Source organism: Microcebus murinus, chromosome 16 (genome assembly GCF_040939455.1).
Source record: "Microcebus murinus isolate Inina chromosome 16, M.murinus_Inina_mat1.0, whole genome shotgun sequence".
NCBI classification, from domain to species: Eukaryota; Metazoa; Chordata; class Mammalia; order Primates; family Cheirogaleidae; genus Microcebus; species Microcebus murinus.
The window spans coordinates 51,495,033-51,520,399 of record NC_134119.1 but is presented as its reverse complement, the minus strand read 5'-3'; the positions used below and the strand labels follow the sequence as shown (position 1 = coordinate 51,520,399).

General features: G+C 43.9%; 1 protein-coding gene across 4 annotated transcripts in view; it reads left to right on the top strand.

Moving 5' to 3' along the window:
• Window positions 1-25,367, top strand: part of PIGG (phosphatidylinositol glycan anchor biosynthesis class G (EMM blood group)) — a 47,627-nt gene that overhangs the window by 6,949 nt on the left and 15,311 nt on the right. For 2 of the 4 annotated variants that reach the window (XM_012783430.3, XM_075992927.1), the window contains exons 3-9: window positions 72-281; window positions 1,522-1,710; window positions 3,327-3,468; window positions 11,530-11,742; window positions 15,711-15,928; window positions 16,249-16,530; window positions 18,034-18,488. In XM_012783430.3, coding sequence (XP_012638884.2) covers window positions 72-281; window positions 1,522-1,710; window positions 3,327-3,468; window positions 11,530-11,742; window positions 15,711-15,928; window positions 16,249-16,530; window positions 18,034-18,488 — 1,709 coding nt within the window. Of the gene's footprint in view, window positions 1-71; window positions 282-1,521; window positions 1,711-3,326; window positions 3,469-11,529; window positions 11,743-13,651; window positions 15,929-16,248; window positions 16,531-18,033; window positions 18,489-25,367 lie in introns of those variants that run through there. The other 2 variants (XM_075992928.1, XM_012783433.3) reach the window with 2 other exon arrangements.

Here is a 25,367-nt window from a genome sequence, read left to right as displayed (position 1 = left end):
GATCTTCTGTGCCCGCCTCATGCTGCGCTTTGGGACTCCATGGTCTAACCCTTGACTGTTTCCCACTGCAGGCATTGATGACAGGGAGCCTCCCTGGCTTCATTGATGTCGTCAGGAACCTCAACTCTCCTGCACTACTTGAAGACAATGTGATCAGACAGGCAAAAGCAGCTGGGAAAAGAATATTCTTTTATGGAGATGAAACGTGGATTAAATTATTTCCAAAGCATTTTGTAGAATATGATGGAACAACCTCATTTTTTGTGTCAGATTACACAGAGGTCAGTTTTTAAAATAAGAGAAACCTGTCATGCTTGGTAGAACCTGGCACCACCCTTACTTAGTAAGAGGCAATAGTATTTTGTATGCAGCTTTTATTAATTCATCAGGAGTAGAATAGAGAGATTATAAAAATGATCTGCGCACATAATTGTTTCCAACCCAGAGATGGAAACCCTGTGATCAAAGTTTTATGCAGCCCAAAGCATGGAACAGCTGAGCGTCCTTTGAGGGGTACAGAGGATCAGGAAGGGCTGTGTTGAGTTTGATGGGTGAATGGAGACTTCCCAAGTGGATAGGACAGGTGGCAGAGCTGCAGGACTCCACAGCCTGCCTGGGATCCGTGAAGCTATTTGGTTCTGCAGGTGGAGCATCATCCTGCTCTGAGGAAAGGTGGTCAGCTGGGCAGAGCTTGGTCCTGAGGGGCTTTGCCTGCTTTTCCAACAAGAGACTGAGATTAGACCCACACTTAAAGAGTTGACCCAGGAGCAGGGGCAGGAGCACACCCGTGTGTCTATGCTTGGCATTGGTCGGGCAGCCTCACCCCTTCATTCGCTGGGCCTGATGGAGCATGTGCAGTCCTGCTTATGCTGACAGTCTGTGCCACGGTGGCTCTAGATTGACCTGTGCAGACACACCGGTTACTTGTCAGTGCTGTCTGAGTTCCCCATGCTATATGTGGCATTACTCGGAAACACTACCCTTTGTTGTAGGTGTTTCAGTGGGGAGGAAGGTGGGCTAGCTGAGGGGTCTGGGCTGACCGGGCCACGCTCTCCACAGTGTGTGCACTGAGTGCTGTGTCCCTTTCCCTGCAGGAGCAGCTTCTCCTCAGCTGCACCATCCTGGTTACTTTAACTCTGGGCACCGTCCTGTCTTTAGTTAACTGCCCTTTGCCCTCAGTTACTTCATGACAACTTGGGGTCTATTTAACTTGCTCATTTGCTCAGCTTTTGTTAAGACCAGCAGTGATCCCACAGGACAAGTTTTGTCAGAACAATTCATTTAAATTATCAGTATGTTTGATCTACAGCATAGGGTCACAAAAACAATATTAATAAAAGTTTAATGCTAATGTTTATTTATTTATTTATTTTTAATGACAACTTTTTTGTCTTTCACCTCCCACAAGTTCTATTACCTAAAAGCCCCCAGATTTTAAAATGACTTTTCATTTTGTCCTTGGGCAGTAAAGATCGAGGGAAAGTTAGGTAAGCTGCTTGTGTGTACCTCTTCCCCTTAAAGGTGGATAATAATGTCACGAGACATTTGGACAAAGTATTAAAAAGAGGAGATTGGGACGTGCTAATCCTCCACTACCTGGGGCTGGACCACATTGGCCACGTTTCTGGGCCCCACAGCCCCCTGATCGGGCGCAAGCTCAGTGAGATGGACGGTGTCCTGATGAGGATTCACACCGCGCTGCTGTCGAAGGTGAGGCTCACTGGAGTGCATCGTGTGGTGATGATGGAGGGTCACATGGATACTTCCTAGAAAAAATAAAACTACCCACGTGAACTCAAGTGACCTATGTGAATGTCGTGTCCACTTTCAGTCTGCCAGCCATGGTCCCCATCCACGTGCACACCGCAGCCCTGCAGAGCAACTGTACAGGTTGAAATATCCTGAGCTATGTGAGAATGCAAATTAATGGGGCAAAATGCATCAGGATTTGGAGTTTACATCCCTTGCCCTGATCCTTAAAACACAGATGTTTTTTGTTAGAATTTCATAATATGAATGTTACTGCCTGGATATCTGGAACTGTTAAAAAAAAAAGTTGCAGTTGTTACCTCCACCCATTTATTTGTTGATTTCACCAATATTTCCTGAACACCTTCTGCATCTTTCTGTCTGGGCATTTGAGTACAGCAGTGAGACAGTCAACAGCCATTTGTGGAGCTTATATCCTAGCCAGGAGAGACAAATAAGACGTGCTGAGTGTGCTAGGAAGTGATTGGTGCCACAGACAAGCAGGGTAGGAGGAGGGAACGGCACTCCTGTGCCTGAGAGAGGCCGTGGTTTTAAATGGCACCTGCAGGCCAGATGCAGTGGCTCACGCCTGTAATCCTAGCACTCTGGGAGGCTGAGGCGGGAGGATTGCTTGAGGTCAGGAGTTCGAAACCAGCCTTAGCAAGAATGAGACCCTGTCTCTACTATAAATAGAAAGAAATTAATTGGCCAACTTATATATATATATAGAAAAAATTAGCCGGGCATGGTGGCGCATGCCTGTACTCCCAGCTACTCAGGAGGCTGAGGCAGGAGGATTGCTTGAGCCCAGGAGTTTGAGGTTGCTGTGAGCTAGGTTGACGCCACGGCACTCACTCTAGCCTGGGCAACAAAGCGAGACTCTGTCTCAAAAAATAAATAAATAAATAAATAAATAAATAAATAAATAAATAAATAAATAAATAGCACCTTCAGAGAAGCCTTCCATGAGGACATGTGCAGTGTGAGCAGACTTGAAGGGAGGGAGGGAGAGCCGACACGTGCTGCCTGTGCAGGTGTGCTCAGCCGGACGTGGCGAGGGCCAGGCAGGACCTGCTGGCACATCCCGTAGCAGCAAAGGCCCAGTGGCTGGAGCCTTCGCAGGCAGAGGAGCCTCGTAGGCACCCCCTGAACGGCTCAGGGCTCTCTCCGTGTGCTTTGTGTTTTATTCTCACAGCAGTCCTATGAAATAGATTCTGTTAGTATCTCTGTTGACAGATGTGGAAACCGAGTCATGAAGAATAACATGCCAGGGTCTCACAGCTTGAAAGTGGCAAAGACAGAAACCAAATACAAATCCTCTGCCAGCAGAGGCCAAAGGACAACGCTGCTGTGTTCTGTGAGCTGTGTGTGATTCTGTGTGTTTCGTTTATGACATTATTTGACTTTGACCTTTCGATCTGACTATAAGCTGTTAGGAAAAATACATATAATTCATTGAGAAAGAATATTAATACTATTTATAAAGTAAAGCTATACTTTTAAGTTGTTTTCTTAACAAGATCATGTGTTCTTTTCAATCAGAATGCACGTGAAAATATTTTTCCTTTGCCTTATAGGAGAGAGAGACTCTTTTACCCAATTTGCTGGTTCTCTGTGGTGATCATGGCATGTCTGAAACAGGAAGTCATGGGGCTTCTTCCACAGAAGAAGTGAACACACCTCTGATTTTAATCAGTTCTGCGTTTGAAAGGAAACCTGGTGAGAATTTAGGGATGTATAACATTTTGTAACTGTATTATATCTGTTTTGTATAGTCTGGTTTTAGTTTTTAAAAACCATTTTTGAGAAGCTGTATAGGTTGAAATATCCTGAGGTATGTGAGAATGAAAATTAATGGGGCAAAATGCATCAGGATTTGGAGTTTACATCCCTTGCCCTGATCCTTAAAACAGATGTTCTTTGTTAGAATTTCATAATATGAATGTTACTGCCTGGATATCTGGAACTGTTAAAAAAAAGTTGCTAGTAGCTTAGAGACATCTGAACCACACATGTGGACTGAGGAAATATGCGTACTTAAACTTTTAAGGAAGTTTTTCATCATTTAAAACCACATATTGAATAGCAGTGTCAATAAGAGTCATGGGATCCAGTAAGAGGATTGACTGGGGACCCACCTTTCAGTGTTCAGACACCCGATACACACCAGACACACACCACTCACTTTGACCCATGCCCTGACTCTGCTGCCAGTTGCTGCTCGTTCCTCCCTCCTGGCCACTTGGGTCTGGCTTCTGCCTACACGCTTTACTGAAACACTCTCCGTGGGCTCAGCAGTTATTTTTGCGATGCTGTCAAGCACAGCAGGCACTTTCTGGCTCTGTTGTCACTGGCCCTTTGGTCCCATCCAGTTCTGTGGGCCCCGTGGCCTCAGAGAACTCACTTTTTCTCATTTTCCTCCTATGTCTGTCACTTTGCCATGTCTGTCCTCTTTGCTGGCTTGGCTTCCTCTCCCTGGTCTTTCTTTCCAGACTGCCCTCCTGTTTCATTCTGCATTCACTCCTGATATGGTCTCACCCCTTCCATGGTTGTAGATGCTGTGGGTAGGCCCCACACCTGTCAGATTATCCCTCTAGCTGTGTCCACTCCTCTCACCTCCAGACCTGTCTACCCAACTGCCCACTTGACACCTCTACTTGTATCTCTTGCAGGTAGAGCAAGTGTGACAACTCGACATTCAAACTTTTTCTCCCCCAAATCTGCACTCTCTTATTGCTATGCCAGCATACGTCACCGCCATTCATATGGTTCCCTCTTACTGTCTTTCTCCCTTGCTCCTCGCAGTTCATGACATCACCAGTCTACCCACATGTAAAACTGAACTTAGGATACAGTGAAAAATCCTGTGCGAGACTTCCTGCCTACCTTATTGCTTTGTCTTGAGCCATACTCCCCTTTACACTGCCTCCTGGCCTTTGCCCTTCTGCCCTCCTGTGAGTCTTCCAGGCCCGCACGCTCTTCCTCACCTGCCAATTCCCCTGTCCTCACTCCCACAGCCTCTTGCAGGTCTCAACTAACATCACTCACTCACCCACAAGACTAAATTACATCCCTCTGTCAGTCTCTTCCATCACACCATCAACATCCCCAGCACAGTTTGCCACTGCAAACTTATTTATGGGATTTATTCATTTATGCAATTCATGTAACATCTGCCTCTGCATTATGGTTTAAGCCAGATGAGGGCAGGGCCATGTCTGTTTTGCTCATTGCTATCTATCTACAGCCTGGAACATTGCCTGGCATGTGACAGATGCCAGCAGATATTTGCCAAATGAATGGTTCTTCCATATAAGGATTGGTTGGGGAAGCATCTCCACCTGTTCGCTTTGTCTTTTTTTTTTTGAGACAGAGTCTCACTCTGTTGCCTGGGCTAGAGTGCCATGTGCCATGGTGTCAGCCTAGCTCACAGCAACCTCCAACTCCTGGACTCAAGTGATCCTTCTTCCTCAGCCTCTTGAGTAGCTGAGACTACAGGCACACGCCACCATGCCTGGCTAATTTTTTCTATATATTTTTAGTTGGCCAATTAATTTCTTTCTATTTTTAGTAGAGACAGGGTCTCACTCTTGCTCAGGCTGGTTTCGAACTCCTGACATTGAGTGATCCTCCCACCTCAGCCTCCCAGAATGCTAGGATTACAGGTGTGAGACACTGCGCCCGGCCTCCCTTTGTCTTTTTATGGAGCTTCCTCCTCTTGAGTGTCTGACCTTCTAAGATGTTATTGGCTCTTATAATCTGAGCCTTTCCTAGGTGCCAGGCTGGAAGCCTGCCTTCTTGTGGGTATGCATGCACCGTGAGTCACAACACCCAGCTTTCTGTACCTGCATTTCACCGCACTTTGTGACCAGAGTAATGTTGATGTATGGCTCACTCTCCTGAGTGAGAGCCCCATGCAAGAAAAAGGAACACCAGCCAGGCACAGTGGCTCACACCTATAACCCTAGCACTCTGGGAAGCCAAGGCAGGAGGATTGCTTGAGCTCAGGAGTTCGAGACCAGCCTGAGCAAGAGCGAGACCCCGTCTCTACTAAAAATAGAAAAATTAGCCAGGCATTATGACGCGTGTCTGTAGTCCCAGCTACTCAGGAGGCTGAGGCAGAGGATTGCTTGAGCTCGGGAGTTTGAGGTTCCTGTGAGCTAGGCTGATACCACAGTACTCTAGCCTGGGCAAGAGAGTGAGACTCTGTCTCAAAAAAAAAAAAAAAAAAAAAAGGAAAAGAAACACCCCTTCTTCCATCCTTCCATCCATTCATTTAGCAGAGGTGTCTTGAAGCTCCTGTGATAGGCCAGGCACTGTGCTGGGCCCCGCAGACTCACACAAGAGAAAGACACAGCTTTTGCCCTTGAGGCTGGGGAAGAAGAGAGATGATTAAACTGACATTTTTTATTATAGGAATATTAGGGCTATTGTTTAATTGGAAGTCCTGATGTTTCATCTCTAAACTGGATATTTAATAGATCAGAGGCAGGAAGGGCGAGGGCAGCATGAGGACAGACTACCTGCAAGTGCTGCCCAAACAACTATCCTCAGTCCTGATAGTTGGTTCTGTTTGTTTTTTAAGAACAGCTGTATTGTTTATTCTCATCGTGCCCAGACTATTCTCTTTGGTATATTCACAAAGGTGGGCAACCATTGTCACAGTCATTGGGACATTTTCATCAACTCAGTGAGATACCCCATACTTGTTAGCAGTCACTTTCCACTGCTCCAAACCCCAGGCCATCACTAATCTGCTTCTTGTGCCTCTTCTGGATGTTTCACATAAATAGAACCGTTTCATCTTGTGTGTATGGCATTTTTCACTTAGGACAGTGTCTTTCCTATTCATAGTTGTAGTGCATTTCAGGACGTCATTCTTCTTTGTTGCCAAATAGCACTTCAATGTTTGGATTTACCTCATTTATTTACTGCTCATCAGTTGATGGACATTTGGGTTGTTTCCACTTTTTCGCTATTACAAATAATACTGCTGTGAACATTTATGTACAACCTTTTGTGTGGGTCTGTGTGTTTATATGATGTCACTTTCTTACTCGACTCCAGCTGTGCCCCACCCACTCCTCTGTGCTGTTATTATCTAATAGTTGCTATAAATGGTAGACCCACACCATAATTACACAGTTTTATATAATTATACAGTTTTATACAATTGCTTTTAAAATCAGTTAAAAGAAGAAAGAAGAAATATGCTTTTATACTGTCTTTTGTAATCATGTGATTAGCTTTACTGATCCCCTTACGTCCTTATAGATCAAGATTACTATCTGGAGTCACTTGCTTTCAGCCTGAAGAACTTTAGTATATCTTTAGTATAACTTTAGTATATCCTTTAGTATATCTTACAAGGCAGGTTTGCTAGCAATGAATTGTCTATTTTTTTAATCTGGGGATATCTTTATTTCATCTCTTTTGAAAAATAGTTTTACTGAGTATTCTTGATAGACTTTTTCTTTCAACTTTTGACTATGCAATCCCACTGCCTTCTGGCTACCAGGGTTTCTGATGAAAAGTCAACAGTTAATCTAATTGGGTTTCCTATTTCTTTGTCTTCTAGCATTTTTACTGTAATGTGTCAGTATATTTTGTGTTTATCGAATTTAGAGTTTATTGAGCTTCTTTGATGTGTAAACTAACGTTTTTCATTAAATTTAGGAAATTTACTCTGTTCTTCAGATCACATGATCTCTATTGATCTATCTCTAAATTTGCTGATTCTTTCTTCAGCCACTTCAAATCTGCTATTAATCCCCTTTAGTGAATTTTTCATTTTGGGTATTACATTTTTCAACTCCAGAATTTCTATTTGATTCTTTTTTTTAATAATTTCTCAACCTTTATTGATATTTTCTATTTGATGAGAAATTGCCATCACACCTTCCTTTATTTCTTTAAAGCATAGTTCCCTTTAGTTCTTTGAACATATTTATGTTGGCTACTTTGAAGTCTTTTGGGCATCTGGCCCCTCTCACAGAAAGGTTCTCTTAACTGATTTTTTTCCTGTGTTTGAGTTGCAGTTTCCTATTTCTTTTACATTATTTTTATCTTAAAAATGTATGCAAATTTATTTTAATAAAAACAAATGTTAAGGTATTTATTCTGAAAAATAAACAGTTCTGGACTGTATACCATGTGATTTCATAGACCACCAGCATGTTAACTGCTTATTCCCAGGGTCCTCATCTCCACGTGAGAAGCATAGGTCTGGGTCACTCCAGGATCAAGGGATCTGGGAAGGAGAGCATGCCTGTTCTTGGATTTCCAGAAAGGACAGAGCAGATGTATTTTATCCTTTCCCTCTCAGTTCTAGAATGTCTTATCATGTTTGTTGTTCTATCCCCCAAGCCTAGAATAGTGCCTGGCACCTAGTGAGTGCTTCATCAGTATTTGCTGATTGAATGTTTAAAATATTGCTTAGGTGGGAACGTAGTAGGGCTAGTGGAAGTAGAGACTGTTGTCAGACTGTGAGAGTGGTTTCCTGAAATGCTAAAATGTCTTCAATGGCTTCCATTGCCTATGAGATACAACTCACTCTATCATGTGGCCTATATTGTGTTTATATTATAAAATTACATTTATTAAAATAGTTTGTGCTGACAACAACTGGTCAGATGAATTAAAAAAACAAAAATCAAGAGGCCAAAAATAGACCCCAGTGTATATGGGCATAAACACCATTAATTCCTTAATATCATCAAATAGTATTCAAATTTCCAAAGTTTATTTCTCTCTCTCTTTAGTTATTTCAGTTTATTTGAATTAGGGTGCAAATAAGATCCATGCACTGTGATTTTTTTGTGTGTCTCTTAAGTCTTTGTTGAAGTATAGGTCCCCAGCCCCAACCTTTTTTATTTTTCCACAGTTTATTTCTTGACGAAACCTGGTTATTTGTCCTGTGGAGTCTCCCACAGTCTGGATTTTGCCAGTTGCTCTCTGCACTGTGTGCTAAGATGTCCTCTGTCCATCCCATAAATCTCTTCTGACCACAGGCTAGAGCAGATCCAGATTTCACTGGTTTAATTTGTTTTGGCTTGGTCTGGTGTGGTCTGGGCAGGGCTACTTCTAGCAGAAAGGACATACCGCCTGGCTCTCTGCTTTACTGTGATATTAGTAACCACTGATGGTCAGCTAGGTCCATTAATTCAGTAGAGGTTGTAAATTATGATGTTTTAATTCGATAACTCTTTCATTAATTAACCAGTGTCTTAGTCTATTTGTCTGTAACCAGATACCACAGATCAGGTAATTTACGAAGAACAGAAATGTATTTCTCACAGTTATGGAGACTGGGAAATCCAAGGCTAAGACACTGGCCTCGGGGGAAGGTTGCTGTCTGCTTCCAAGACGGTTCCTTGAACCTGCTGCGTCCTCTGGAGGGTGGAACCCTATGGACTTCCGTGGCAAAACTGGAAGAGCAAAAAGGTCAAACTCTTTTGTGACAGATTAAACACCTCCCTAAAGGCCCCACCTCCCAACACTGTTGCCTTGGGGAGCTAGTTTCCAACATATGAGTTTTGGGAGGTGCATCCAGACCACCACAGCCAGAATAATTCTATAAAGAAACTCTTCTTCCATCTGCTTTTTGGTTACTCACTGGTATCATTTATATAAAAGAAATAGGGTAAATGGATTATTCTTCTCACTTAAATACCTGATTCAAATCAGTGAATGAGTTTGCTAGCATCCTTCAACTGTGACCAATTAAGTTTGTTCTTTTTTTGGTAACATTGTGAACTCATGGCCTTAGGCATATTTGATTTGTTTCAATAATTCACTGTAGATACTACTTTTTTTTTTTTTTTTTTTTAGACAGAGTCTCACTGTGTTGCCCAAGCTAGAGTGCCGTGGTGTCAGCCTAGCTCACAGCAACCTCAAACTCCTGGGCTCAAGCAATCCTTCTGCCTCAGCCTCCTGAGTAGCTGGGACAACAGGCATATGCCACCATGCCCGGCTAAATTTTTCTATATATTTTTAGTTGGCCAATTAATTTCTTTCTATTTTTAGTAGATACAGGGTCTCGCTCTTACTCAGGCTGGTTTCGAACTCCTCACTTTGAGCAGTCCGCCCACCTTGGCCTCCCTGAGTACTAGGATTACAGGTGTGAGCTACCAAGCCTGGCCAGATACTATTCTTTTTAATATTCAAATTGTCCTATCTTTGGCCAGTAAGAGCATCTTCAGATTAGCTCCCGATTCCTCTTGGTAAAACGTGGTGGTGTTCAATAGTTTTACTGCTCTCTGGTCTGTCACGTGTTCCAGGTTGTCATGCACATTGCCTTCTTAAGACCTGCTGTCAGCTACTTCTCCAAAATGTCCTGGCTCCTTTTAGTAGTGTTTGAAGTGGTATTTGAAGACTACTGTCTCAGAGCTAGAGGCGCTCACTGATACTGGGTTAGTCATTATTTCTAGACAGAGTAAGGAGATTTTTTTTAAGATAAAATGAACCTGAGATTGTATAGATACTTCCAATACACCTTTAAAACTCTAAAAGTAACTTCTTAGATCTTACATCTCTACTTTCTTCTTCCTAAGCTTGGAATCCTGGTTGTCAGCACCCCCAGACATGATAGAATTAGGTCATCGTGTAGTAGCTTATTTGCCTTGTCCTGGCGAGCAGACGCGCCGCAGTCTCAGAGTAGCAGTGCCAGCACCGCCACTACCGGTGTGAGTGCCAAGAGCAGTTTAAGGTGGATTTGGTTTTGTGTTTTATTTTGTTTTTTTGAGCTTAAAGCACTTAACTTAAAAAAAATACTAGAAGAGAGAAGCACTGGAAGAAAACAAATAATAGCACCGGAGTGGGAAATTCCTTCTAATCATAACCCAGCAGCCATCATTAAAGGGTTGGTCAAGAGATGATTTATAAATTTGGCAAAATTAAGAGGAAAAATTCTATACAACCAAAAGTTACCACAAAGTAAAACCTCCACAGACTCACACTTGAGTATCTGAGAAACTCACACTGAGTACCCTCACCGCCTGTCCTTCCCTGAGGGCTCCTTGGCACCCCTGCAGAACCGCCTTATAGCTTCTGCGGTGAGGGGGTGTTTACTCTTTTTACAGATGGCAGAAACTCTGACTCTGTTGAGTTTCTTGTCCAAGGTCATATTAGATGGTGGCAGAGTGGTGGCCTAAGCCCAGCATGCTGCTATCACAGCCATTCTCTTTATAAGGAGTTAGTAGGATGGCCAACCACTATTGGGGCTTGAAGAGCATTAGTGGATAGGCAGGTGTCTTGCTTGTCCACGTTGATTACAGCACCTGCCCAGATGAGCCCAGCCTCGTTCTGCTCCCCTCAGTGGAATGGTTCAGGTCCCTCCGTGAGGGTTGTGTGTGCACACAGAGAGCAGAGCATGGAACATTCCAAATCCAAAGGGGCAGGACCTCAAAGATCCCACCCTCACTTTTGTTCAGGGATTGATTGCTTACTTTGCCAAAGTGACCTTACCTTGGTGTCTGCTGGGCTATCTGCTCCCTCTGTGCCCATCTCCAGCGCCATAGCTCACACTCTATTGAATTTCTTGCATTGGCCTCTCCCAGTGTATTGTAAGCTACTGTAGGAAAGGCATTATCCTCAACTTACAATGGGCATTTAGTAGATTTATTGACACAAATAGCAACAAGGTGATTTCTGTCTGAATCTATGTTAAATGACTTGAAGAGATGGATAGTTTGACTTACGTTGTAGAAGGTCAAATTGAAGAATGACTACCATCTTACACTTTCTAGAAGCCTGTTACTTAAAATGTTTTCTTTTTTCCAGGTGATATGCGGCATCCAAAGCGCGTTCAGCAGACAGATCTGGCTGCGACACTGGCAATAGGGCTTGGTCTGCCGATTCCAAAAGACAGCGTAGGGAGTCTTCTATTCCCAGTTATAGAAGGAAAACCAATGAGAGATCAGTTGAGATTTTTACATTTAAATACAGTACAGCTCAGCAAATTGTTGCAAGAAAATGTACCGTCATATGAAAAAGGTAAGTCAATCCATAGTTGCTGACTTCTATCAGAACTGTATGTTTCCATTGAGCTGGTGTTTTTCTGATGTTTCTGTGGTGTGCAGTTTGTCACAGGAATACTTTACAGTCAACACTCATTGATTATGCAGGTGTGTTATTGTTTTCTTAGAACTTTAACTGTCACCTTTAGCAACACACATAGATGCAGTTATTTAAGTGAAATTCTTTCATAAATTTATTTATTCACCAAATATTTACCAAATTCTTGTTATCACGGAGGGACTGTTAAAATCACCTGAAATAAAGCATTGAGCAGTGCAATGGCTCTGCCCTCATGAAACCTTCCAGAGGAAGGGGAGAAAAAGTACAGTGATAGATGCCAGATGGTGATGAATCCCTTAGGAACAGAATAAAGGGGGAAGGTGTGCAGCATGCAGGTGGGTGGGAGCCATTGGGGCAGGCCTGGCCTTTGAACAGATGTCTGGGTGGGAGCCTTGCAGCTGTGGGGTGCAGACAGGGTCCTGCCATGGGACGTGCCTGCACATTCAAGGAATGACCAGGGCCAGAGCAGCCACAGGAGGGCAGAAGGCTAAGACAACAGAGATGTGAGACTGTTCAAGCGTTGGTGGGGCTTTCTCCTTTGACTGAGTTAAGGGGGGAGCTGCTACCAGGCTTCGTGCAGGGCCTGAAATCTTCAGCTTGCCTTTTCCAGGGCTCTCTCAGGGACAGCCTTGAGGGTGCAGCCTTGTGGTGTAAGAGGTGTAAGAGGTGAGCAGTGAGGAGTCGGCTGCCATACTTTGGGCAGAGGTGAGGGTGGTGAGGGCTCAGGTGATGGCGGAGTCTGGGAGGAGTGGTTGCATTCTGGATACATTTTGAAGGTCATGCAGACAGGATTTACTGGTACACTGGTCTATAAGGTACAAGCAGACCAGAGGTGTGAAGAACAACTCCAACTTTTCAACTGAAAGGAAAGAACAGAGTGACTATTTCCTAGGGGGGCAAGATGGTAGGAGGAGCAAGTCTGTGAGGCAGGGTGCTTGTGGGGCGAGGGGTTTGGTGTCCAGAAAGCCACGTAGGGAAGGAATTTCAGGAAGGAGGGAGTGAGCAGCTATGCTGAGTGCTGCTAAAATAAGATGAAGAATTGAGAACTGACTGTTAGACCTGGCAGTGTTGGGTTATTGGTGACTTTGTCAGGGGTAGCATATGCAGCTGTTGGGGCAAGGCCTGGCTGGCTGGTGCGGGTGAGGGCCGCAGATCACAGATATGGCAGCTCTGATGGCAGTAGGAGATGGACTGGGTCTGAGGTGGATGCGGGGCCAAGAGAGGGCGTTTTTTTTTTTTATTTTTAGGCTGGGAGATAGTCGGGGTGTTTATATACCCGTAGAAATGATCCAGGAGAGGAGAGTGCAGCTCCCTGGGACATTTCCACATGATTTACTCTGACACATCCAGTTTCATCAAAATAACGGTATTGACACTAGAATTCGTTTGAGAGTCTGGAAGCAGTGGGCTTCTATTTTGAGGCAGCATTTAATATGATGTTGGCAGGTTTTCTTAAATTAGTGAACAAATAGTACTGCCAAATAGAGTGAACACCTATGGGTCTGTGCAGAGATACAAACTGACCTCGAGTCATGTGTGTAAGCCTGAGTCACCTGCCAGCTGAGGAACGGTTGGGAACCAGCTCTCGGTCCTCAGACGGGCCAGGCAGTGCACTTTGTTAAAGGAGAGGCCTGGCTACAACGCACCTTGCAGTCTAGACCAAGAACAGATGTTAGTTTTATCTTTGTTTTTTTCAAAAATAGTATTAGCTTCGTAGATTTTGCATATTTGTTGTTTCATTAATGTGTCCTTTTTTCTATACTAACAAGCAATAAAAACACCACCAACAAAAAAGGACATTGGAGGGGTCGTTTGCCTCTTTCAGAAACAGCAGGGTAGAGAGAAACCGAGAACTGATGGATGTGGAAGGAAATGAACCTGCTAAATGAACATAGGACTGTTCCTTGGCCAAGAAAACAGTCATGGGGTCTTACACCCAGGAAGCCTGTTGTCCACACTGTCAGTGATCATGTTTCCCGAGACAAACTTGGGTACGTGTTCTGACGCTGAAATATATTTTAGAAGCCACAACAAGGCCTGCAAAGCCCTCCAGGGTACCCAGCTGACAGCTCGCCCATCTGGCTATCTTTCAGTTCTAGGGACCAGCTTCTTCTCACCTCAGAACCTTTGTACACACTGTTCCCACTGACTGGGTGCTCTTCCCCAGTTTTCCACTTTGTTAATTCCTGGGCATTCTTTACATTTCAGCTTAAATATCAGGACCATTCTTGTCCCCCACCCCCACTCACAGTCTAAAATCAGTTCTTCCCCACTACCAAAAATCTCTTGTTATACTCTACTTTTCCTTCATGTTCACACTTGTAATTAACATGTGTGTGCATGTTAACCCTGCAGGATCCAAGCAGGCAGGAACTGTACCTGTTGGCTCACCTGTTATATTTCTTGCCCCTTGCCCCTTGCCTCTGGCATGTAGTCAGTGCTCAGTAAATATTTGGGTACATGTACAGGTGTCCCTCATGTCTCTGTGACTCCTCGATAGGGTGTAGACTCAGGTGCCCCCCTATATCTCTATAATTCCCAGGTGGTGGGGTGTGGACAGAGATGCCCCCCACTTCTGGGTGGTGTGTGTAGCAGTTAAGGGTGCCAGCCCTGGAGCCAGACTACCTGAGTTCCAACTCCAGCTTTTACCAAGGAGCTCTGTGACCTGAGCAGGTGATTGGCCCTCTGTGTCTCAGTTCCCCCCTCTGGAGAACAGGTGTGGTACTCATCCTTGCCTCATAGGGTCATTTGGGGGGGGTGAAATGAGTTAGCTGCTCAGGTGCCAGGCACTGGCACTCTGTGCAGATCATTAGTGCCAGCTGCAGTTAGGGGCCTGGGATTAGGGGCCAGGCATTAGGCTTCATGCTCAGGAACTTTTGCCACAGGGCCCTGGAACCCAGCAGCCAGGGCACCTGCAACAGCCTCTCTGTCACTGTGGTGATGGGGGAAGGCCTGAGGGTATGCTCATGGTGTCCTTGGTGCAGTATCCTGTTGGATGGTGCAAGGCTGAGAGGCGTAGCAGAGACTATCCTTGAAGTGGCTCTGCTGGAGCAGGATATACATATTAAATGCCAGGGAGTCTTGGAAAGAAAGTTCTTGCTTTGCAGACCAGTCTAGTCACAAGCAAGTGTGGTCTAGGCAAAGACTCAAGACTGGCCAGCCCTGTAAAGGAAGTACATCAGTCTTGACCTTGAGCAGCATGCTATGTCATCTAAAGGGGGAGTCAGCCACAGCAAGGGCTGGGCCTATGAAGAAGCAGAGCATCCACATTAGCGACATAGCTTGCCAGCATGAGCAGGGGGACTTGGAAACTGCTGTCCTTTTCCAAAGAGGAAAAACAAGAAAGAGAACCCAGGTTCAAGGGTGGGTGGTGTTAGTGCAGGGGAAGTAGATCCTGGACTGGGAAGTGGCCCTGGCAGAGAAGGCCCCTGCCTGCCCTGTCCTCACACAGCGCTGCAAGCATTAGAGAGGTTCTGTAAAACTATGGGGTGTTAACGTGGTGCATTTCAACACTTTTTATATAGCGCAGTGAGGAAGAGAAGAGTAGAAAGAAACAGAGAGAAGGGTGAGGAGGAGCTAAGACCAGGTGAGGGAGGTAGAGCAAGGCCAGGCAGAGCAGTGGGCAGATACTTGTGTCCTCCGTGTGGCAAGGCCCAAGGGCCCTATAGTGCTGGGGCTGACAGACCAGCACCCTCAGCTTTTATGGTTTTACTGCAGGTGCTGCTGCCCCTCCCCCACAGGAGTACTCATTTCCATTAGGTGTCAGTCCCCAAAATTGAAGACTTTGCCATATGCCATGAATAACTGCATTCTTTGAAATTATATGCATGTATATATGTCCATGATATGTGTGCATGTGTGTAACCTTTCTGTCTTCTTGATAGATCCTGGATTTGAGCAGTTTAAAGTGTCAGAGAAGTTGCATGGGAACTGGATCAAACTGTACTTAGAGGAAAATAAATCAGAAGTCCTTTTCAACCTGGGGACCAAGGTTCTCAGGCAGTACCTAGATGCTCTGAAGACCCTCAGTCTGTCCCTGAGCACACAGGTGGCCCAGTACGACATCTACTCAATGATGGTGGGGACTGCGGTGGTTCTGGAGGTACAGATTCTCACATAGAGTCATGGCTCAGGTGTTAAATTGATTTGATAACTCAGCCAAAATATTCTAGTTTACAATATATATCTTGGTGTTACTAAAAATGGAAAAATACTAATTTTCTAGTCTTTTTCATTGTGTGTCCTGATTTGTGACAATGCACAAAGTTTTGTGAGGTATCAAGTGGCTTCACTGGCTGCAGGTGATAAAAAATCAAGCCAGCGTGGCAGTTAATTAGAACTAACCTTTTGTTGGGCTCTCTATAGTAAGGAGGTTTCCTCAAGCCCAGCAGTCTGTGGACGCTGCCGTTGTCTCTGTCCCAGGTTCTCACCCTGCTTCTACTCAGCATCCCGCAGGCGCTGCACAGAAAGGCTGAGCTGGACATTTCGCTGTCTTCTCCGGTGATTTCCCTGCTCTTTTATTTGATGTTCCTGGTTCTGTCAGCCTTTCACGTCATCGTGTGCACCTCTGCTGAGAGCTCGTGCTACTTCTGTGGCCTCCCGTGGCTGGCGGCGTGCGGAGTGATGGCATTGATCTCTGCGCTGCTCTGTGCAATAATGTCTGTTCTGACCAAGATCTTTGTCCGTGGAAGTCTCCCGAGTAAGGTACAGCTGGTTCCTGGGAGTACAGCATTGTCTTTCTGCACAGGCTGCTGTTGCTATTTCAGCCGATCTTTCATTTCTCAGATACTAGTTGAACACCTGGTGTGTGCCGGGCGCAGTGGGGCAGGGCACGGCGGGGGAGTACTCTGAGCAGCCTTGCCAGGCCTCTGGGTGTAATGACACAGGTGTCCAGAGCTGTGTTGGGAGGTCACATGCCTTAATTCTTGGTTAGAAAAACAGTGTTCCTGCACTGTAACAAAGTTGTTTGTAAAGAGCTGCCTGCTACAGAGGAACGGGCACCCCACTGATGGGTACATGAATCAGACCATCTCTCTACAGAGGCGTCTGAGCTGCAGCCAAGGGAAGAAGAAAAAGTCAGCTGGTTGGACACTCAGGAGGATCAAAAGGGGACTTGGTCTTCCTAACTCATCCTGTTATTTTGGGAATCTACTCTTTCTCATAAGTCCAGATTTCTTTTCAAGGCTGGCATTTTCCATTGGAATTCTTAGTCTTTGGCCTCTGCACCTCCATTTGTTAGCTGGGTAGTGGTGGCTGGGCAGTGAAGGGGAGGGGTAGGTGGCTGCATTCAGGTCCACAGTGCCAGATCCCAGGACCAACGGGCCCGGTGCACTGACAGCACACTTTACTCACCCCCTGCCCCATGCCTGTGTAGCCCTCATCCCCTCCCCTTGTCACAGGGCCATCAGAGGCCCTTTGTTCTGTGTCTGTCTTATCAGGCCATAGGTTTCCCTAGAACTGGGATTACCAGTTCCCTAGAACCAGGGATTACCTTTGCCCACATTGGCATCCCTGGGGCCTAGCTAGGGTCACAATCTCCCTCTCTATTATACCCAGCTGTACAATAAATAGTTATCAAAAAGAATAAATGACAGTAATTGAATCCTCATCTTTAATTTTCACTGTTTTAAGTTAGTATATTTAAAGGATAGTACTGTGATACCAACTTTGTTATTTCAACAGGATTAACCATTTTAGTGGAAACTTTCTGGATTGCTGGAAAATTCATGGAGAAATTATATGTCTCCTTTGGTAGAATGTATCATTGGGTTCTTTGGTTTCAAGCAGCAGGAACTGGCCATGGCCAGTTGAAGACCTGGGCTCTGCAAAGGCACAGAGGAGGGAGTGTGGAGGGCCAGCAGAAGCTACTGGGCGAGCTCTTTGGGCTCTATCACCGCCCAGAGGGATCTAACCATTTTCAGGCTCTTTTTTGCTCATCTTGGGATTTGCAGTCCAGTGTGAGGACAGCTGATTGACCGTGCTGTGTCCATGTCCCCTGGCTGGGATAAGCGCATTTTGACTGCCTCCAGTTGTGTCCTGGGAGGAGGGGCTGTCCCACTGAAGAGGAAAGGGCCTGGCAGAGCTGGGGAGAGGTCCTGGGCATGAGGAACAGCAGGTGTCTGTTGCAGGGGATGATTTATTGTGCAGGCAGCAAGATGTGTATAATTTTCAGATTATCTCTTACAAAATGCATTTGCATCTTTGCAGAATCCAGCTCATCCCAACTCAGGGTGGTCAGAGTTAGACCTTCTGATGGTGTTTGGGACGGTGGGCCACGTCTTGAGTTTGGGTGCCAGCAGCTTTGTGGAGGAGGAACACCAGACCTGGTACTTCCTCGTGAACACCCTGTGTCTAGCTCTGAGTCAAGAAATCTACAGAAGCTACTTTCTGAGAGATGACGGTGAGCCTCAGTGTTGCTTCCATGTGGAACAAGGGTTTGCTGGTACCACTCCAGCATTGCAGGACAGGACCGGCTATGACATGCAGGAGCAGGACAGAGTGCACATGAGCTCCTCTCTCTCAGAAGTGCTCAGAGGCCATGAGAAGTGGATGGTGCTGGCCAGTCCATGGCTGATACTGGCCTGCTGCCGGCTGCTGCGTTCACTGAACCAGACGGGCGTGCAATGGGCCCACCGGCCTGACTTCGGCCACTGGCTCACCAGGTGAGAGCACGTGCCTATGGCCGCAGGCTGGACCTTCCACATCTGACTGATTGCAGGCTAGACTCTTCTGTTTCTAAATTTAGCTTTATTTCCCATATTAAGAAGGGGATAGGCCAGACGTGGTCAAGGCAGGCAGATTGCTAAAGGTCAGGAGTTTGAAACCAGCCTGAGCAAGAGTGAGACCCTGTCTCTACTAAAAATAGAAAGAAATTAATTGGCCAAATAAAAATATATAGAAAAAATTAGCCAGGCATGGTGGCACATGCCTGTAGTCCCAGCTACTCAGGAGGCTGAGGCAGAAGGATCGTGTGAGCCCAAGAGTTTGAGGTTGCTGTGAACTAGGCTGACACCATGGCACATGGCACATGGCACTCTAGCCCAGGCAACAGAGTGAGACTCTGTCTCAAACAAAAAAAAAAGAAGGGGATAGTATTTGAGATCTGTAAAAGTAGGACAATATACCAAAACCCATGAACCAATGTTGAAAGGTGAATTTATTTTGAAGCTAGCCTAATAGGTGTCTTTTATTCGTGTTGATTCACTGTAATTGTTCATGATTGAAAGCCTGTAAGTTTTAAAATGACCATGGTAGTAAAGATATAGTTTTGATGTCCAGCTCACTGGTGGCTTGTTCTGGACTGCCACTGCCCGTGCTCTGGGCCGTGGCCCTGTGTACCGTGCCCTTACTTGTCACACCCTTGCTGACAGTCCCTGCGAGGTAGCCATGGAGCGGGACTAGGCCAGCCAGGCACAACAGGACAGAGCCTCTGTGGGCAGCTGTGCCCTTCACCCACCCTATTCTCTCTCCCCATCCCTGAAAGGGGCAGAGCCAAGTGGGAGGATCTTCAGCCACCTCCTGAGCCTGTCACCAGTGACTAGAAAACCTCATAGAAGGAGGGAGAATTTGAAGTAAGGAGTGAAGTAAATAGGAGAAACGTAAACTTGAAAAAATCAAGATTTGACTATGTTTAAAATGGTAATTATCTGGCAATGAAGACTTAGGAAACTAAAGTGAAAGAATAGCAAAATGAAATAATACAGCGAGAGTGACATACAGGGAGCTGACTACCATGAACAGCGTCCATCAAAACTAGCGGCAGAAAAGAGAGGGAAGTGCTCACTCCTGGTGATTAGGGCACTGCACATTAAGTTACAAGGTGTTGCTTTATACCTCTTAAGAGAGAGAAACAAAAATAAATGATAAAACCCAGTCTTGGTGAGTGTGTGATGGCTGCTAGGGCCATATTACTGACGTAGTTCTTTTGGAAGATATTTGGAAATTCATGTTAAAAGCTATGAAATTATGGATTCCTCTAACCAAGTAATTCTTGTGGGAAATTTCTCCTAAGTATTAGCTAAATTAGCCATGCCTTGGTAAGCCCATTCATCACAGCACCCTTCAGGCACCTGCCTGCTGTGTGCCACTACCTTTCATTTGCACAGCAACCCTGGGGAGAGGACGTGGTTGTGCCCACTTTAGCGGTGAGGAGGCTGAGAGGGAGTATAGCTAGCAGGAAGCCACGTGGGACATGCTCCTCGGGACCAGAGCCTGTGCCTAGAGCGGCTGGATGCGTTATGGACCTCTGGGTCCCGGAATAGCACAGGGACACCTCGTTTCTTATTTTTCTGGAAAACTGAAGCACTGGGAGAGAATCAGCTGGCTGCCACGCCCAGATGCGCTCAGCATGTGCGTGGCGTGTCCCTCGGGGCATGCAGTGCTGCCTGTTGCTGGCTCCGGACCTTCCCCCGTCTTCAGTCTTCCTGTGCCGTGAGATTATTCCCACCAATTTGTAAAGAGGCCTCTGTTTTGTACCTCCCGGCAACCTTCCATGCCTCGAAAGGTGTCTAAACCTGCTTCGCTATTGCTTTTTTTTTTTTCCAATTGTGGCATAACGGTAGCCCCCCATCCCTGGTTCTGCTTACCCGAGGTCAGCCGTGGTCTGCAAATATTACAATATTTTAAAAGAGAGAGAAAGACCACACTCATATAACTTTTATTACAGTATATTGTTATATTTCATTCTTAGTTATTTTTTTTTAGGTTATAAAGTCAACTTTATTTTATTTTTTTTATTTTAGCGTATTATGGGGGTACAAGTGTTAGGGTTATATATATTGCCCATGCCCTCCCGTCCTCCCTCAAGTAAGAGCTTAAAGCGTGATCATCTCCCAAATGTTGCACATGTTACTCGTTTGGTTGTATATACTCATCCCCTCCTCCCCCCCACCCTCCCTACACCCAATAAATGTTATTCCTATATGTCCACTTTAGGTGTCAATCCGTTAATACCAATTTGCTGGTGAGTACATGTGGTGCTTGTTTTTCCATTCTTGAGATACTTCACTTAGTAGAATGGGTTCCAGCTCTATCCAGGAATATACAAGAGGTGCTATATCACCGTTGTTTCTTAAAGCTCAGTAGTACTCCATGGTATACATATGCCACATTATATTAATCCATTCACGAATTGATGGGCACTTGGGTTGTTTCCACAGCTTTGCAATTGTGAATTGTGCTGTTATAAATATTCGAGTGCAGGTGTCTTTTTTCATAAAGTGACTTTTGATATTTTAGGTAGATGCCCAGTAGTGGGATTGCTGGATCAAATGGTAGATCTACTTATATCATTTTGAGGTGTCTCCATATTGCTTTCCACAGAGGTTGAACTAGTTTGCAGTCCCACCAGCAGTGTAGGAGTGTTCCTCTCTCTCCGCATCCACGCCAGCATTTGTTGTTTGGGAACTTTTTGATAAAGGCCATTCTCACTGTTAAGTGATATCTCATTATGGTTTTGATTTGCATTTCCTTGATGATTAGAGATGTTGAACATTTTTTCATATGTTTGTTGGCCATTATTCTGTCTTCTTTTGAGAAGTTTCTGTTCATATCCTTTGCCCATTTTTTGATAAGGTTGTTTGATTTTTTCTTGCTGATTTTCCTGAGTTCTAAATAGATTCTAGTTATCAGCCCTTTATCAGATGTGTAGCTTGCAAAAATTTTCTCCCATTCTGTGGGTTGTCTGTTTGCTCTCTTGTCAGTTTTTTTGGCTATGCACAAGCTTTTTAATTTGATCAGGTCCCATTTGTTTATTTTTGTTGCTGTTGTGATTGCCTTTGGGATCTTCTTCATAAATTCTTTGCCTAGCCCAATGTCTAGAAGGGTATTTCCAACATTTTCCTCTAGAATTCTAATAGTTTCACACTTAAGGTTAAAGTCTATTACCCAGCGTGAGTTGATTTTTGTGAGAGGTGAAAGGTGTGGGTCTTGTTTTAGTCTTCTACATGTGGCTATCCAGTTTTCCCAGCACCATTTATTGAATAAGGATTCTTTTCCCCAGTGTATATTTTTGTCTGCTTTGTCAAAGATTAGTTGGCTATATGAGGATGGTTTTATATCTGGGTTCTCTGTTCTGTTACCTGGTCAATGTCCCTGTTCTTGTGCCAGTTCCATGCTGTTTTAATGACTATAGCCTTGTAGTATAATTTGAAGTCTGGTAAATTGATACCTCCTATTTTGTTTTTGTTGCCTATGATTGATTTTGCTATATAGGGTCTTCTCTGGTTCCATAAGAAGCGTAAAATTATTTTTTCTATATCTGTGAAAAATGATGATGGTATTTTGATAGGGATTGCATTGACTCTGTAGGTCACTTTGGGTAGTATAGACTTTTTAACAATGTTGATTCTGCTAACCCATAAGCATGGTATATTCTTCCATCTGTTTACGTCCTCTGCTATTTCCTTCTTCAGTGTTTCATGGTTCTCCCTGTAGAGATCTTTTACCTCCTTAGTTAAATATATTCCAAGGTACTTTATTTTCTTTGTTTCTATTTTGAAGGGAATTGAGTCTTTGATTTGGTTCTCACTTTTACTATTGTTGGCGTATATGAATGTCTCTGATTTCTGTGTATTAATTTTGTATCCTGAGACTTTACCAAATTCATTTATCAATTCAAGGAGTCTCTTGGTTGAATCCTTGGGGTTTTCTAGGTATAATATCATGTCATCAGCAAAGAGTGAGAGTTTGATCTCTTCTGCTCCCATTTGGATGCCCTTAATTCCACTCTCTTGTCTGATTGCTGTAGTGAGGACTTCCAGCACTATGTTGAACAGAACTGGAGATAGTGGGAAACCTTGTCTTGTTCCAGTTCTAAGTGGGAATGCTTTCAATTTTTCCCCATTCAGTATGATATTGGCTGTGGGTTTGTCATATATGGCTTGTATCATTTTTAGGTAAGCCCTGTCTATGCCTATTTTGTTGAGCGTTCTTATCGTAAAAGGGTGTTGAATTTTGTCAAATGCTTTCTCTGCATCTATTGAGAGGATCATATGGTCTTTGTTTTGCTTCTGTTTATATGGTGAATTACATTTATAGATTTGCATATGTTGAACCATCCCTGCATCTCTGGGATGAGGCCCACTTGGTTTTGATGAATTATTTTCTTGACAAGCACCTGGATTCGATTGGCTAGGATTTTGTTGAGGATTTTTGCATCTATATTCATAAGGGATATTGGTCTGTAGTTTTCTTTTTTTGTTGCATCCTTTCCTGGTTTTGGTATCAGGGTTATGTTCACTTCATAAAATGTGTTGGGGAGGCTTCCATCCTTCTCAATGTTGTGGAATAATTTCTGCAGGATAGGCACCAGTTCTTCTTTGTAGGTGTGGTAAAATTTGGGTGTGAAACCATCTGGTCCAGGACTTTTCTTTTTAGGAAGGTTTTTTATTGCTGTTTCAATTTCAGTACTTGATATTTGTCTGTTCAGGAATTCTATTCCTTCTTGGTTGAGCCTAGGGAGGCTATGTGTTTCTAAGAAATTGTCCATTTCCTCCACATTTTCCAGTTTGTGTGCATGGAGGTTTTTGTAGTATTCATAAATTATATCTTGTATCTCCATGGCATCAGTTGTAATTTCTCTTTTATTGTTCCTGATGGAGCTTATTAGAGATTTTTCTCTTCTGCTTTTTGTTAATCTAGCCAATGGTGTGTCAATTTTGTTTATTTTTTCAAACAACCATCTTTTTGTTTTATTAATCTTCTGTATAGTTTCCCTGTTGTCAATTTCATTTAGTTCTGATTTGATCTTAATGATTTCACTTCTTCTGCTGGGTTTGGGGTTGGTCTGTTCTTCTGTTTCCAGCTCTTTGAGACGATTCATTAGGTTGTCTATTTGTACTCTTTTTGACTTTTGGATATAGGCATTTATGGAAATAAACTTTCCTCTCAGGACTGCCTTAGCTGTGTCCCACAGGTTTTGGTAACTTGTGTCTCCTTTGTCATTTAGTTCAAAGAATCTTTTGATTTCCATCTTGATTTCTTCGTTTATGAAGTGATCATTCAGCAGAAGGTTGTTTAGTTTCCATGACTTTGTGCAGAAATGAGAGCTCCTGTTAGGATTGATTTCTACATTTATTCCATTGTGGTCTGAAAAGATACATGGTATAATTTCTATTTTTTTAAATAGAAAAATAGAAATTTTGCTTTGTGTCCTAGGATATGGTCAATCTTAGAGAATGACCCATGAGCTGATGAGAACATATATTCAGTGGTTTTGGGGTAGAATGTCCTGTAAATGTCAGTCAGGCCCATTTATTCTAGAATTTTGTTTAAGTCCATTATTTCTTTGTTGATTTTCTGTTTGGAAGATTTGTCCTGTGCTGTCAGTGGGGTGTTAAAGTCTACAATTGTTATGGTGTTGTTAGTTATCCATTTGTTTAGATCCAGTAGAGTTTGATTTATGAATCTGAATGCACCAAGGGTTGGGTGCATATATATTTAGACTTGTTATCTCTTCTTGTTGAACTGTACCCTTCACCATTATATAGTGACCTCTTTGTCTTTTATTACTTTTGTTGATTTAAAAACTAAGTTATCTGTAATCAGCACCACCATGCCAGCTTTCTTTTAGCTTCTGTTTGCTTGAAATATTGTTCTCCACCCCTTTACCTTTAGTCTATGTGTCTGTGCAGGTTAGATGTGTTTCCTGAAGGCAACAGATACTTGGCTTGTGTTTTTTTATCCATTTGGCTAGCCTATGTCTCTTGAGTGGGGAGTTCAAGCCATTCACATTTATTGAGATAACTGATAGGTGGGGCAGATTTCTGTTCAATATGTTTGGTTGAACTTTGTTGCTTTGTTTTCTCTCTCGAGCCATTGTGGAATCTGGGCTTTGATCTTTAGCTTTGAGTAGATTTACATTCGTGAGTGTTTATTGTGCTGATCTGTGGGTGACACTGTTTTGAGAACTTCTTGAAGGGCTGGTCTTGTCTTGGTCAATTCCCTCAGTCTTTGCTTATCTGAGAATGTCTTGATTTCTCCTTGATATACAAAACTTAATTTTGCAGGGAATAAGATTCTAGGCTGGGCATTGTTCTGTTTCAGAAGATTGAGAATGGGGTCCCAGTCTCTCCTTGCATGTAAAGTCTCAGTAGAGAAGTCTGGTATTATTCAGATTGGCTTTTCTTTGTATGTTACTTGTTTCTTTCATCTTACAGCTCTTAGAAGGGCCTCTTTAGTTGATATTTTGGTCAGTCTGATGACTGCATGTCGTGACGTCTTCCTGTTTGCATTGAATCTCCCAGGGGTCCTCTGAGCTTCTTGAACTTGTATATCGAGATTTTTGAGCAAGGCCTGGGAAATTTTCCTCTATTATATCTTCCAATAGCTTGTCCAACCCTTGAGTGTTTTCTTCTTCCCCTTCTGGTAACCCTATGACCCTCACATTAGGTTTCTTCACATAATCCCACATCTCTTGTAGGCTTTGCTCTTTTCTCTTGTTTTTCTGCTCTATCTCTGCGACTGCTTTACTTAATTGGAAAGTGTTATCTTCAATCTCTGAGATTCTTTCTTCTGTTTGATCTACTCTGTTCTTGAGGCTT